This window comes from Ptychodera flava, chromosome 1 (genome assembly GCF_041260155.1).
Source record: "Ptychodera flava strain L36383 chromosome 1, AS_Pfla_20210202, whole genome shotgun sequence".
NCBI lineage: Eukaryota > Metazoa > Hemichordata > Enteropneusta > Ptychoderidae > Ptychodera > Ptychodera flava.
Window position 1 is genome coordinate 44,370,637 of NC_091928.1, and position 16,191 is coordinate 44,386,827.

At 39.0% G+C, this 16,191-nt stretch overlaps 2 protein-coding genes across 20 annotated transcripts in view; both read left to right on the forward strand.

The window, feature by feature from the left end:
• Window positions 1-2,495: 2,495 nt before the first annotated feature.
• On the forward strand, window positions 2,496-6,069 carry LOC139145087 (paired mesoderm homeobox protein 2-like). Its single transcript, XM_070716037.1, has 4 exons — window positions 2,496-2,565; window positions 4,547-4,731; window positions 5,042-5,161; window positions 5,824-6,069. The coding sequence occupies exons 1-4, from the start codon at window positions 2,496-2,498 to the stop codon at window positions 6,067-6,069; spliced, it is 621 nt and encodes a 206-aa protein (XP_070572138.1).
• Window positions 6,070-10,784: 4,715 nt separating this feature from the next.
• The window catches only part of LOC139138699 (myotubularin-related protein 13-like), a 100,066-nt gene continuing 94,659 nt past the window's right edge, over window positions 10,785-16,191 (forward strand). For all 19 annotated transcript variants that reach the window (XM_070707200.1, XM_070707251.1, XM_070707208.1 and 16 more), the window contains exon 1: window positions 10,785-10,917. In XM_070707200.1, coding sequence (XP_070563301.1) covers window positions 10,863-10,917 — 55 coding nt within the window. In that variant the 5' untranslated portion in view covers window positions 10,785-10,862. The remainder of the gene's footprint in view (window positions 10,918-16,191) is intronic.

The following is a 16,191-nucleotide window of genomic DNA, read 5'->3' on the forward strand; positions in this document are numbered from 1 at the left end:
GGAGCGATGCCAGATCAATGAAGCTTGGTTTGCATTTTTTCAACTCTTCAGATGACTCATGTAACTACCTGACTGGTTATTTTTTCAGTTCGCTGTGTTTTTGACTGTTGATAAAAGACTTGCGGGAGGCTATCAAAAAAAAACGAGGAGGAAAGTTGAGGAAAAAAAGGTGTCTTGTTCCACCAGGACAATGCTCTACCCCCACAAGTCAGTCATTGCCATGGCAACAGTGCGTGACTGCGGCCTCAAACTAGTTCCACACCCACCATACTCTTATAACCTAGCACCCTCAAACTTCATCTCTTCCCCCAACATGAAGAAACTTAGCTGGAAAGCGTTTTGACGATGATGATGATGTCATATCCGCCGTTCAGGACTTTTTTGACGACCAAGCTGAAACCTTCTACAAAGCAGGGATCCAAGCGCTGCAGCACCGCTGGCAGAAGTGTGTGGACTGCAAGCGAGGCTATGTTGAAAAATAAATGGCATATAGAAACTCATTCCGGTAGGACTCCATAGTTAGGCTCAAAACTTTTCATCCAACCCTTGTAGCTCCATACCAGGATCCATACCTTCTCACTTTATGATAGCCAACCGTGACATGTAAACTGCTCTCGTATGTAGATGATTGAGCTCATTTGAATGCATAACTTCGTTTGATTCTGGATGAAAATTGAAAGACTGCATCAAGATGCAAATTTCTTGTAAGTGTGATCAACATGGTTGATTGTTTGGAACTGACTTGGGTAAGCTTATCTTAGAAGAAACAATGACGTCAAATTAAATAGAGATAATCACAAACACTCGCTGTCGTTTGCAGCTCTTATGACGTGACAAGAAATTTCAGACACTCATATTCGAAATTAAGGTACTAGCTAAATGTTTAACCAATCGCCACTTTGATAACGCTAACTCACACTTGAATTGTGTCTTGACTTACAGAAAAGCAAACAAAAATTGAAAGGTTCATCGTTACATCCTAAATATGCCATCTCGAACTCACTTTGAACCAACTCATTTCAGAGAAATTTGCTAGCTTTCCGTTGGCCACAGGCTGTCATGTGCTCAGTCGTCTGCACAGAACTAGACTGAGAGTAACCCTGAATTTTTAATCCGTCGAACTCTTTGTTTTGATTCGTTATATTTACAGTTATACAAGATTATTCCATTTTATCGCTGTGGGGCTAAGTTTTATCAGAATAGTTTTATCCGTACAGTTAATATTGACCAGGACAAAGTTCCAGATGAGGAAACACCTCATTGTTAGATGAGGTGTTCAAGTTTCCTCTTAAAAAACAAAGCATCAAATTGATGGAAAAGTGGCATATACTAATGATGTGGCTGCCGAGGGTTGGCGTTGGGTTGGGGTGCGACGGTTGTAGCCGTTGTTGCCTATGCACTAAGTGCAAATAAACGGAAATTAAACCACTGAAAAGCAACAGTTTAACATGTTGCATTTGGCAAGAGCTCTCCTTCTGCAAGATGGCGGTAGATTTTAACGAAAAAGTCCGTCAGCGTTGTTAAAGTGTCAGTTTTCAGCATAAAGTATCACCCGCTGTTGACCATTTGGTTTGGCTCGATGGATTTGTATTTGACCAGGAAGCTAGACTGTGGTGAAATATCGACGAGAGAAGGGAAAATGCACTACTAATGCGAGACTGCAAAGCAGATCTGCTGTACAAAATAACAACTCTGCGCATCTCAACTTACATTGTGACTTAAAGGCATTGCAGCCCTGAGGACGAGCGCTACAACCGTCGTGCGGCCTCGGGGTACATTATTGCAGCTTATGGGAACCGATTCCATTCGATATTAAAGTTTCAAACGTCCCTCCGACGAAATAACAACTTTAAGTGCCCGTCGCTCTCTGGAAAAGTCGCTGGTTTCTTTTTTTCCAATTCGACAGCAATCAAAACCGACCCTGGGGACATGAATACTTACAAATGAAGATCACTCATACATAGTTCCAATTGGATTATGTTTCTGTATACACAAAAGTGTATCTTTTTTCCCGGTATTGCTGTAATCAATGTGATTGGCCTTACTGTCAATCCCATTCACCCTACAGAATGCAGAATCACACAAAATTAATTGCTGACACCAGAATGATATAAAAGCATGCGGTGCTCGCCCTATGCGTTCCCTCAACGACAGAAAGTTATGGCTTTCCAACAAACGGGTTGACATAATCCCTACAGAATTTCTTCCCTCCTAACGGCGCAGATTGTTTTATCTGATACGGATACTATGGGTGACCGCCTCTCCGAAAACTTGTCTGTTTCCAATCCAGGTCCCTCTGCATCGGGCGCGCATGGCAACGGCGTCTGTGACACCCGGTTTCAACAGGCTGAATACATGCTCCCGACCGATGAAATCAACAACACAGAACTGTACATGGGCATGGACAAGTTGTTGAAAGACGACAAGATTCTTTCGGCACCATCTTCGGCGCAGCAAACGTTTCCACCATAAATTTTCCATCGACAAGTTATTGGATGTGGAAACTGACCAGCGCACGGCTGCAGGTACAGCTCTCCCGACCACAACCAATCCATCGCATCGTCAGTATGGTATGTTTATGCTGCTGATTTACGTATTTTTAAACTGATTCAGGCAGGGTCGTTTTCGATTGCTTTATGAATTAGGAAACGGCGAGGCAAAAACGGTCTTCAATAAATACAAACAATATATTTGAATTTCCTCGGGAACGACAATATGGTCTCTCACGTATTCAGCGGTTCCTAAACGTTTTCAATGATTTCCCGGAGACGTTCTCAGCCCTGCACCTGAACATCGATTTTTAAAACTGCAAACGTTTCCTTGGTTTGTCTCCGCCGTTCATTGGTCATTTGTAAATTTATATTTTTCACTACCTCAATATCTCGATACCACAAGTTAAAAGTACGAATGACAGTTGAAAACACGGAGAGATCTTTTTATCCTTATTCATATATAACACGATTTGAACTAATTTGGGATAATTGGATCTTCATATTTTTCAATTTTTTCAAAAGTGTTAGGTGCCCTATAGCTGAGTGTTGCAATATTATAAATTACTCATAAAAACAAGTGTATATATAACTTGAAAAGAAAAGCAAATGAGCTTACATTTGCAGATTAAAGCGAGCTTACTCATCATCCAATTATCCCAAATTAGTTCCAATCGTGTATATGCATAATACTGCAAAGTCCGCTTTTAACAAAGTATTCATACTCGCAGCAGTTTCACATTTTAATTATAACCTCTAACAGTTCATCTTAGAGGATATTAATACCGTAGCATACAAGTTCACGTTCATCTGACACGCGGTGGCGTGTAGTGAATGGGTTGATGAATGATGTCAGTGACATCTCAAGAACTCCGGCATCTTCCAAAAGAGCGATATTTCATACTAATCGAACAATAGGACAAAATGGTAGAAAATTACACCGTGACGAAATTTCTGCTAACATTATCAGTAGCTTACAACTATCCGGTCATGAAACGACAGTAAATAAGAGAGAAAAATATAAAATGTTAAAAATACTCTCGAAATACCGTCTGATCCTGGAAATTTCAAGAATGTTTTACTTTTTTTTTCGAAATAAGCTAATACTATTCGTATATCGAGGCATTACAGAGCTCTGGAGCCTCGGTTGAGATATTTGATTCATCAGAGTCAATTGTGACCAGCTAGTTATAAGAGCCACATACAAAATTCCAGTTGTTAGACTTAGTGTTCGCGTCTGTTGCATAATTTTATCCTTCTCTCACAAAGAGTTGAATACAAGCACAACGTATCGCGTACAATTTAAATATCATATTGGACAACTAAATTGTAGTCTGGAGTAGAATTCAGCTGTCAACAACATTACGCATTGTGTACATATACAGACTGAGCTGACAAGTTGAATGCTATAGACTTCGTGACGTTCGGAGCAGATATAAAGAATATGTACTTTCAGACGAAACAGGTGTTCAGGAATATGCATTCAGGAGCACGATTACTCTACCCCCCGGGAGATGTGCATTGTTCAACCGTGTCTTATGGTGGATAGACTGTACTTAGAGCCGCGGTTCCTCTATTAGATATTGGGACCGTGTTACAAAAAAAGAGCTAGCGCCAAAGCTGGCAAGGATGTCACTTTTATTAGGTCCATCATTTCGAGGAGTAATATTGTTTATGAAGTCAGCGTTCAATTTAGTCACTGTGAACATCTAGTCTTAAAGTTCGTATCCAGGGAGCACCAAATATATGCCAACGTTTCCTTTCAAATGAGACAAACACCTCCAAATCACACGAAATTAGTTTACGATGGTAACACAGTTTATATAGTTGGTGCAGGCATGTCTTTGAAAGAATTTCCTTTTGCTGAAAAGATTGCCTATATTCTTATTCAGGATTCCTCTTCTCTTAAACGATATCGTATGCATTATACTGTCAAAGGCAAAAGAAAGAAAGAAAGAAAGAAGGTGATGAAGAAGTAAATACCAGTATCTATGCTGTAGATTTTGCATGTTGATTTCATAATGTACATTTCATATTTTTTTAATTTGTTGCCACAGAGCGCACCGCTGAAGGTCAGGAAGATGACATTTTGAAAGAAGAGAAGCCGAAGAGGAGCCGAACCACCTTCACAAGCCGACAACTACAGGACTTAGAGAGGGTGTTCCGACAAATCCATTATCCAGATATGTTTGTCCGTGAAAGACTCGCTCGTCGGATTGGTCTGCCTGAGTCACGTGTCCAGGTGATGTCCTTATGACTATGTACCTTTCAAACGGAAAATCAGATCACAATTTTTTTCCCATTCTGATATTTCTGAGTTCCGATTTCATATAATCATGATTTAAACGTATATTCTCGAGTTAGTAAGTAAGAATGTAAACCAATCGGTCGGTCAGTCAGTCAGTCAATCAACCAATCAATCGCTTATTCAATCCAATAATCAACCTCTTATTCGATCAAGTAATCCACCGCTTGTTCAGTCAATCAATCAATCAATCAACCAACCAATCAATCAATCAATCAATCATCAATCAATCTTGTCCGTTTTACAGGTTTGGTTTCAAAATCGTCGTGCAAAATGGCGGAAGAAGGAGCAACATCTTCATAACATATTTGGTTGCCTTGGAAACCCGTATTCATACTGGACACCTCATCACTATCCCTTCATCACGGTAAACACAAACTTCATACTTTGTCTATTTTTGTTTTCGTCCAGGCCATTGTTTTGGTTCGTTCATTTCCTTGTTTTCGCTGAACGATATACAAGTATCCTACCTTTTCTCGACGTCTTTCGAAATCCGTCCATCCATATCATGTTTCTCCCAAGCAGTCGGACTGTCGTCTAACAGAGTCTCACACGCATTGGACGGAGATTCGTTCAATTACTTTGAAAACCAAAGATTAAAAGTTTTGTTCAACGAAAGCGATAAAAACGAAAGCAAGTAGCTTTACACTTACAGTTCTGTGCGTCAGAGAAATGAGAATTCAGAGAGAGTTGAAATTCTTAGGCCTTCGGAAGGCTTGGAAGATAGAATTTGTGGCAGTATTTTGTGCAGCATCTTGATTAATCTTTTATCTGGCAAAGGCGGCGGATTTTTTTCGTATTGCCCATTGTTATTATTAATTACACACTGGATCGAGAGGCCTACACGTTTCTATACTTTAACCTCAGACCAACCCGATTGTTTGAGTTTTAAAGGTTTTTGTTTTTTCCCCGTCAGTTTTTGTATTGTCAATTGCAATAGGATTTTTCAAAAGGCGCCCTCAATAAGCTCTCTGGCTTTAATACATGTATACCACATAGTTTGACTGGAGCGATTATGTTTCTTTCCAGATCCAGAGTCCAGTTTGCGGTACAATTGTGCCACAATGGTCCGATGAAGCGCCACCTAGCGGGCTATGTTCCGTTGGTGCATCATCCTCTTCCAGTGTGGAGCGGAACACCTCGCTGACAGAGAGTGGTCACTTGGGGCCCGTAACTTCTGACATTGATGACGTAGAATCGAGTAGACACCAAGAGCTGAAAGTGAAAGAACATGTAACAACAATAGCCATGATGGAGGCCAGAAAAATAATGTAAAATCTCTCTCTCTCTCTCTCTCTCTCTCTCTCTCCTCTCTCTCTCTCTCTCTCTCTCTCTCAACTGCCTCAAATGCAGACTTTTGCCGCCCCTCTTTTACTGCCTACACGATGTTGAGCCACCATTTTTTGAAAATGTACAATTTTGCCTTAAATATTTAGGGCGAAAAGTAGACTTTCGACCACCGATTATACGGAAAAGTGTAGAGTTTGTGTTTTGAAGTTTGAACTGTCCAAATCGGGGGAATGCCCCATCTCCAGCCCCCCTCTCTGTCTCTATCTCTGTCTCTGTCTCTCTCTGTCTCTGTCTCTCTCTGTCTCTGTCTCTCTCTATCTCTCTCTCCCTCCCCAATACTTTGTCAGAAAGGCCCGATTTCCAATGCATTGGCTCTGTCGCGTTTCGTTACCGCTGTAAATTTCAAATATCGTCATGATATAGTCCTTCCTACATTAAACTCTCCGTTTCTGTAGATAATATTTTGTCAGGCAGTTATTACATTGCATGGATAACCATTGGGTCGTTTAGAGTGCACACTTTCTTCGACGTTACATTCATTGCTGGAAACGACAGTCGAACAGTCTAAACTGAATTCCAACGCACACGTTAAAAGAAAGAGGCATGTTTGCTAACTATGGCAGAGAACTAACTGACGTGGTGACTGAAAACTTCTCAAGATAGAAGCCATACTTTTTTGAGATGCAGGACTTTTTATACAAGGTGCGTGGCAGAATGATTTTCGGGTAAAATACTGATTACTATTCGGCATGTATTGCGCCACCTTGAGGCCGTCTATGGATAAGTGTTACTTGAAGAGCTGAAGCTCTGTATCAGAGACTGGTCATCCCTGAACTTGCTCGTTCCCCACGGTCTCACCACTACCAAATTAGATAAAAACCAAACTGTTTGTGATTTCATTTGAACAGCTCGATATTGACAACGTTATTAATTCATTAAAGTTCGTAACAAGCCAGAAATTTGAAGATGCACATTTTCGAGACTTCAGGTTGTTTATTAGAGAAGTGTATTCAAACTATACTTCATGCAGTGGATTCTGAATACGAATTCTATGGAGGATTTCTTTTTTCACTTTTGAAAATGCCATCAGTTAGCGTGACTACAAATTATCATTGGTAAGATCGGATTATCCCAGATAATTTGAAATACAGAGGTGTTATATCCTTTAGCTTAAAATGCAATAAAATGACTGACGTAAGTATATTATGTACGAACCTGAGAGAGAGAGAGAGAGAGAGAGAGAGAGAGAGAGAGAGAGAGAGAGAGAGAGAGAGAGAGAGAGAGGGAGTGCGTGTGTGTAAATGGACAGATGGAATTTGATGGTTGGAGGGTTCGATGTACGCATGTGTATTAGTATCACGTAATGATGTACGGTACTTACTGGAAAACGCACCATATGGACACTCGCCCTGCACATGGATATCCCACCTGATATCTAATACATCATCTACGTCATTGATGCCATTTGCCGTCATACGACGATGCTTTCTCTCTCTTAACAAAATATGCACGCTTTCATGTATGTTTATTTTCCCGTGGAGATATCACAAAATATGTGGTCTGCTACCGAACCAATTATGGTACTCCAATCACATCAAATCACACCATTGTGGCATGCCAAAGTTGTGGCGATATGACGAGCGGACTTTGAGAGCCCTTTCTAATTTCAGAGCTGTTCTTTCAATTGTTTTGATCCCCTGTAATTTTGACCATCCGAATTTTCGCTGAGAAAAAAATACGACAGAAAATCCGTAAAGTCAGAAGTATGACTCTTGTTCTTGTATTGTACAGAATTCATCCGCAAATCGTAATCACATCTATGGCGCTACAAATTTCAAAGAATACGGATAAATCTCATGTGACGTATGCTGCAGTGTTAGCAATATCTCACCCTGACTTTCGCAGGAAATGTTCTCTGTATTTTATTTTCGAGGGAATTTGGGGCAAGAATTTTTGCCGTCAATAGTAGCTTTTGTCAACTCCCTCTCAAAATTTATGCAAAGTCTTCCTGTTATACGAAAATTTGTGATGTTGTTTTGGCGGCAATGTCTCTTTAGAGTAATGATCTTTCGGCTATCCTCATAAATTAAATTAGCATAGATTTTACGTCAGAAGCCACGTGCAGATGATATCGCGGTCATTTCTTTCAAAGGAACCAAGTGACATCACTCTTTTCTAAAATATGTACGAATGTCAGACTTTTGGACCGTGACATTACAGAAAACAAGGACGACTTTGCATAACATCATGGAACCATTTCCTTTTCAGGAAAGCAAGTAGCCTCCGAGTCTAAAATAAAAGACTAAGACTTTCCTCAGCAAACTGTCAACCATCTTTCAAAAACAAGAAAAAAAAGTGGGGGTCGCCGTGCAAATATACGTGCATCGAATTACACAATACTTACCGATATTTGAAATTTAAAAAAGCTGCCATGCCGTACATATGTTCTCTCTAGCGGGAGTGGTGAGGGGGGGGGGGGGGTAAATTCCTGATTTTCACAAAACGAAGGGCTCCAGAAGCTTAAAAATGAGCCCTTGTTATCGGTTTAGCAAAAAGAAAATTGTAAAAGTTTAGAGTCTGTTATCTCTCCCTGAGGCGCATTCTATGTCGATAAAATATAAGAAAATAATTGAGAATTTCAAAACGTTTGTCTAAAACAAAAGGGAGGAAGCAGGTGAAAAAACGAATTTATGAGCACTGTGACATTGAAAATATTGTGGAAGTCGTGTGTAGATCATTTCAAAGAACGCGTTTCTTCCAGCCTCGCTCGATTGGTACAGTCTCAGGCAAATACTCATTCAAAAAACGAGAGAGGGTAGGGGTGGGCCTAGTGCTCTTCAAGTGTGTCGATTATGTACACTTGTTTGAAAGGACGTTAAAGCTTATTTCTGCCTGATGGTATACATCTGTAGCGACCAGAGACATGTTACGAAATTCCTCTGGGAATGTACCGTTCACAAAAAATATCGCTCATCGACTTTTTTCGCCCCGTAAAGAGAATCCAAGGAACATTATTCTATCTTCTGGTCTTACTCAGTGATTCATGCCATTATTTGCAGCTGGGATATCGCCCATCAGTGAAAGCTTTCTACCTCTGATCGTGTGACGGCAGTCTACTTTTTCATAAACTGCAAATCACGACCGACGCAGTCACGACTTTTTTATCAAGAAATCGTTATTAATTACTTTGCACTCTAAAATGTTTATTAATAAATGTTGCGCACACAACTAAGGATATCGAGTTTAGACAACAGATCGGTGCAGTATATCGGTACTTTCGTTCAGTTGTCATGATCGGTATCTGTTATAACACGGAGCATTGGATGACAAAGATGGCTTTCGGACATGACACAGTACAGGGGGAATATCATGTAAACGTCAGCTCCTTTACGTGTCTCAGAACAAACTACATACACATTTTCCCTTCAAAAATGTACAATTAAAACAGTTATTATAAACTAAGAAATAAACAGTACGAATAGTGTTTATTTCTTAGACTGCTGGTCCAATGGTGGACGTTTTTTTTCCTAAATGCATGTCTCTCAAACACCTTGCACCGTCAGCATGTCATCAGTATTTTCTCAGTTTGTTCATTTTCCTTTCTCCCTCCGCAGCAAATAGGAAAATACCAATCTCTATGATCAGAATAATGTTGATTTCTTAAAAAGAAAAGATTGGGAAAGAAAGTCGCTTATAGGCAACAATAGACAGAAACTTAGAAATTTAGGCAGACAGAGAGTACAGGAAGACAAACAGAGAGACAGACAGACATACGTATACTCGTACGTACGTACGTACATACATACATACATACATACATACATACATACATACATACATACATACATACATACATACATACATACATACATACATACATACATACATACATACACACACACACCACATACACACATTCATGCATGCGTACCTACCTACCTACCTACCTACCTACCTACCTACTCAAAGGCAGACAGAGACAGACATACGAGAAGAAAAAGAAAATAAGTAAAGGTAGAGATTAAGGATTGAGAGAATCATGAAAGGACTTGGCAAGAAAGTAATTGAGAATGAAATAAATGCAGGTCAGTTTACCATGAACAAAGGCTTTTGATAGGTTGATTTCTTAATGATGCGTCTACGGAGTAACGTAGAAGAAAAATAAGAAAGTTTCATTGAGAGGTATCGTTGCTGAAGTCACCGAGATTGCTTCACTCTTTCGACTAATATGCAAAAAGACGCGCCATTACGCGTGAACCTAGGGAAGATGCACATCAACTTACCAAGTACCTGCTTTTCGATAGATATTCGAACGACAGGTCTGGAACCCTTTCTTTTCTTTTGAAATGTAAACCCACGCATTTTCTTTTTGCCGCGTTTCTTCTGTCCTGAAACGGTTGTCAGTGATGCAAAGGAAGAATGATTTGCGTATAAAAAGAAAAACGGCGGACGAAAACAGAGGTTGAACTGAATGACCGTTGTATTGCCCCGAAGGAATATTTTGTGATACATTGGCAGCTTTAGACGAAGAATAAATTACCTCCTATGGAGTGATGGGATTAAACTCTATTGTTAACCCTTCTTGTCTTAGTTTCTCTGTTACGCTTGAGGGAAAGTAACAAACAAAAGTTTAGGAAAGTTTAGCCAAGCGTGGAGCAGGTCGGGACATGCGCATTTCACTGCGCAGAAACTGATATTCTGGAATCCAATATGGCGGCCGTGTAATATGCAGGAATTGCATTCGTTAGAAATGTCCAGTGGAAAATTACGGCGTTGAGATGACCCGCTTGGCAGACTACTTCGTTGTGGTGGGCTATGACCACGACAAAGAGCGTGAGTACAAATATTTTGGTTAATCTCGTTCGGGATGGCCGTAGTTTGTGTAATGTTTTGTCGGGCCCCTCCTGTTTTTTGAACGATGTCTAATTCACTACAGGACACTCACACAGAACATTGTAATGTCGTCTCGCCGGCATTTACGCATTCACAACGTGGTGTGTAGACGCCTGTTTCTGGATCAATCTATCATTTGTCAATACGCACAATCTTCTTACGAGCAAATTAGCCAGAAATATCGCAAGGGTCCAGCATCGGTGTGAACAGTTTCAAAGCTCCCGACGGTGCTTCATTGAACAGCTGACCGCTGTATTGTTGTATAAGTGTTAATTTTTTATTTATGTCAAGTCGGCTCTCAAAACCCGGCGCGTTTTATTTTTTCGAGAGGGTAATTTTTCAAAATGTTCTTCGTAACAGTAACATCGTTGCGTAAACACGCGTCCTATTCCAGTTCCTCGACCCTGTCTGATTCATAAGGAAATGACACATTATGATAACACGACTCAGCGCCAAATAGCCTCGTGAAAATGCTGAGTTCTGAATGGGCGTGTAAGTTGACGGTCGCATAAAACTGACATGTTTGCCGAGTGATATTGAACCCCGACCGCTTCTGAACCACAAAAGCGATAACATACACAATTTGTTACCACGCGTATATAATTGGCACATTTAAATGTCGAATTTTAAAGCGTTCGCCTATCAACGTCGACAATTTCTGACCCGAATAAAATTTGTAAAAAAATGTTGACACATTTAATACGGCAGGGTGTGGAGGTACATTTTACATACATGTATGCACTCAGCCCATGGTCAGCGGAGCTATTTTTACAGGACGAAAGGATGATGAAATTCCAGTTGTGAATCTCGCAGACAGATGTAATTAAAACCTTCAAGGTCAAACCAGCCAATATTCAATACATGTATACCTTTACTGGAAACCTCACCCAGTTCCTCGACTTAGTGCGTCAGGATCTCATAAACGTTTTGATACCATGGAAGTGATGTCAGGAGTAGGTTTTCTTTATGAATATTTCTAGGAAGATATTAATGGCATATTTCAGTTACAAGTTGGCATTTTTTGTTGAAAAGGAGTTTGGATCACACATCATTCATTTTTTTAATTACCAGATAACTGTAATTATGAATTATACTAATTAACAATTAAGCTGATTTAAGCTGAAAATGCCCCCCCAAAAAACAACAACAACAAAAAACAAACCAGAAACAGAAAAAAAAATTAAAAACCCAAACAAATAAAGGATGAAAAATGAGAAAAATAAACCAGTTTGAAATTTTGAAATATGCTAGCAAATCCAACTTGATGGTGTGTCATGCACTTAAGACTGTTTATCTTTGAGTGAGGAAAATTCTACTAATATGTGTACATATATTGTCCAGGGGTGATTTCAGTGGTATCTAAGAAATTCTTAAATGTTGACTCGAAGAGTTTGAAGCTCCTTAAAGTTAGAGGGCACACCATGTGAAACCATAGTATTGTCATTGTATATTTTATCACATAAAATTGAGAAATATATGTCAGTGCAACCAAATTTTGAATTCAGTCTTCACGGCCAAATCAACAATTGTTGGTTTTCATTTGCTCTGAAATCAGGTGCAAATTTCATTCACAAAGGAAGTTACAATTTCCAATCATGTTCAGGGCTGATGTTGTAAAATTGGTAACTTGTAACTTTGACATTTGGAGTACACATTACCAGTTTCCTGATCTGTACTGACGTAAATGGAACTCACACCCTGGCAATTTAAGGTTAAACTGCAAGTAAAAAATGTTTGTTAACATTTTTTCAAGAGGACATTGATATCCATTCAAATTCTGACAACAGTACACAATAATATGATTATTGTGTTCTCAGAAAGTACATGTATGTATTGTATAGATACTGAAATACATTCATAAATATTGTATATTTTTACCAGTACTGAGCTAGAGAATACCAAACAAAAAGGGTACTTTCCCATAATAACTGGTAATATTTATGGAGGTCTAATATCAACCGACTACATGTAGTCCATAAGTTTTGACTTCTCAATGACTACAAAGGAGTATTGATATACATAAATTTGTATTTTTTGTACAGAGCATGACTTTAACGGGCATTTACTTGACAAATAATGTGAGTGTAGTGGATAGGATCATGTGACACATAATGGAATATATATATTATATAACATAAATTCATAAATCAAACCATATTTGGCAGACAACGTGTGTATCATTGGCATGCTCTTTAGCGTGTTGTGACCTTGAAGAGGTTTTTACTCGCTGCCAGTGTACAATACTGGTGGATGTGTCTAATGCTTTTTGCTGTAACTCTGTTTCCCCAGTCCAGTTGGGAAAATAGAACCCACTGAATGATGTCCAATTGTACTGAACCTTGTAGAGTGGTGTGGTTGTCTGCAAGGTTATCAAAATTTCAACTAGTTATGAACATCACATTTTATTGGCTACAGGTTTTTTATCAAAATTTTGGCAAAAATCTAAAAAAACTGACAAGAGTATAGTTTATAAAGATTACAAAAATTGACTTTTGGCACTCATAGGGTTAACATTATCATTTAGTCAATCTTGTATTTTTGTGGATCTCTGTTAGATTGTTAGCTTCAGCTCATTTTCATGTAGCAATAGATTACAGCATGCTTACAGGTCTACACTCAGTTGGCAGTTGTGTTGATAGCCTTGGATATGGACCTGACCAGCTTGAATAGAAGTACGTTATCAGTTGATTCATTGCTGGCTGAACCATTGTCACTGTCAGTAGTGTTTTGATTGTCAGGAACAATGCACTTGCTTAATAAAACAGAATTTTCCATACTTATTCGTCCTTTCGTCAGTGTAGTACTGACCATGTCAATCAAAATACTGGACAAGTTGCTATTTTTGTTAACCCATAAACCCTCAAGTTTTTCATGACAGTCTATGGTTAGTCCACAGACAGTAGAAGCAGCTGTCTATGGGTAACCCTGGGCTGGAAATGGCACCAGGCCAGCCCTGCCTACCGAACACTGGCCCATTGAAAGCATCCCAGGCTAGGACTAGACTAACGCCTCGTTTGTACACAAATTACGTGAATGGTATGACTTGAAGCAGCAAACAATATGAAAGCTACATATGTACAGTTGGCTAGAGAATATTTTAGCACCCGTATATTTTAGTACCTGTACTTGTATACATGTACATAGTCTCTCCACAAAGGAGGAACCACGATACGCATAGCACATTAAAAGCTAAAGCGTGGTCTTATACTGTAATTCTTGTATTGATTATGTAGACATGTCAAATTAGGCTGCTTTTGTATTCCCAATCTTCAGTTGAGAGCATTGCCTTGGTTTAGACTGTACATGTACACACATTTAGATGTGTAGGATAGAGAAGATTCATACCAGTTTATACATTCTACTTCTTACTTAGGGTTTAAAGACATGCCTGTTTGCCAGTAATGATATTTCAAAATTACCCATATATCAAGTTTAAGTTATGCCGTCTTCAAAACATACATTTAAGTCTGAAACAGTGACAGGTGACTTATCAGGTGACAGTGAATTATCTTATAAATGTAATTTTTGTATTTTGAATTCTAAACATCCATATGCAGGCTGTGGATGGACGTTACAAGGATGGTATTTAAAATTAAATGGCATTGAAGATAGTTTGATTTGCAAGTTCATCAAAATTTATTAGTCTCACTTTCAACACAATTCAACCGTGTAGACGTGTACCATTATCTCAGGCGCAAATGGATCAATTACAACAAAGAAGAAATCAAATCAAATCGGGAATCAAATTACACTTGATAGGATATTGCAAAAAATTGATTGAATGTTCTTTCGTTCAACTCAATAGTATGAAATGTGTCCTTTGAAAATTGAAATTATTTATTTTTGGAAAAAAGATAAAAAAATATCTAGTTCATGTAAAGGTTTTATGCAAATTGGATTCTTGCAAGAACAGTAAAGATTCACTACCGGCAATTAATGAATACGATGTGGAGAGAGATTTCGTTGACTTTCCATATTAGGAAAATCAATTCCCATAATGCAATTTGGCAGGAGATTTTAATGAATAGAAAGCATTCCTTGACTCCATCAGCTATCACAGTCATCCAGTTCCCATGAATACTTGCAACATGTCCTTGGGGCAAGCTTTCATTATCTGCATCAGTGTTCATCTCGGGCCGGGAACATCTCATCATCTCAACAGCAGGGTAGTGGAGATAATATTTTTTCAAAACCAGATGGGGCTTAGTTTGGAGACCGCATTCATCTGTGATCCCGGCCAGAGTCTTGGCTGATAAACCAATCAGATGTGGTGACTAGGGTTTGGACAGTTTAGCAGCTGATGTGGTGCCATGGTTGAGAAAACATGTCTCCCGTCATTGCTGCATATGACTTGCATTTGGGCGATGTTTTCACATCTACTCTGTACTGAAGTTTTGACATTCTGACCTCAGGCAAACCATCAGAATGTATACACTGAAAATCAAATATTGCCTCGCCGTAATGGTAACTACAGCACATTTCCAATAATGATACATAAGTTGAATGATGCTGTACTCTAATGACAGAAAGTCGGTGTGAATGTTAACAATCCTGTCCCAAAATGCATACAGTCACAATTAGTGACTGAGTTAGGATGCCAAAGGGGTTCCTTACAAAAGATGTGAAAGTTTGCTAACCCAATCTCCATGGCAACCTGTATTATGGTGGTCACAAGAACAGTATAAACAAAATTAACCCTTTGAGCGGCCAAAGTCTGTTTTTGTCCCCTACATAAGATAAACCCCTGTCAATTTTTCTCAGATTTTTGCCACAATTTTGAGAAAAAACTGTAGCCAATGAAATGTGATGTCCATTTGGTCCAAAATTATCAGAAAATCACAGAAAAGTCATAAACTTGGTAAAATTTTGCACTAAAATTTTGGCGGGAGAAAATTACAACGCTCAAAGGGTTAAAAGAAACACCGACTGATTATCATACAACAGGCATAAGTTATATATCCATACATTATACAGTACATTATATGTACATGTAAATCATGATTTTTACTCTTTCGAAACGACATTGATGACCTAAAACTTGTAATTTTCAATGTGTGTATGCTGTCGTCATCTGTGTGATGTCAGGATTCTTCATGTTATTCACGACTTAACTTTCTGTACTCATAGAAAGCATGAGCGTGACGGGAAACAATTTGGATACTGTATTAACCAATACATATATATGAATAGATGATTCATGGGCCCTGGGAGATC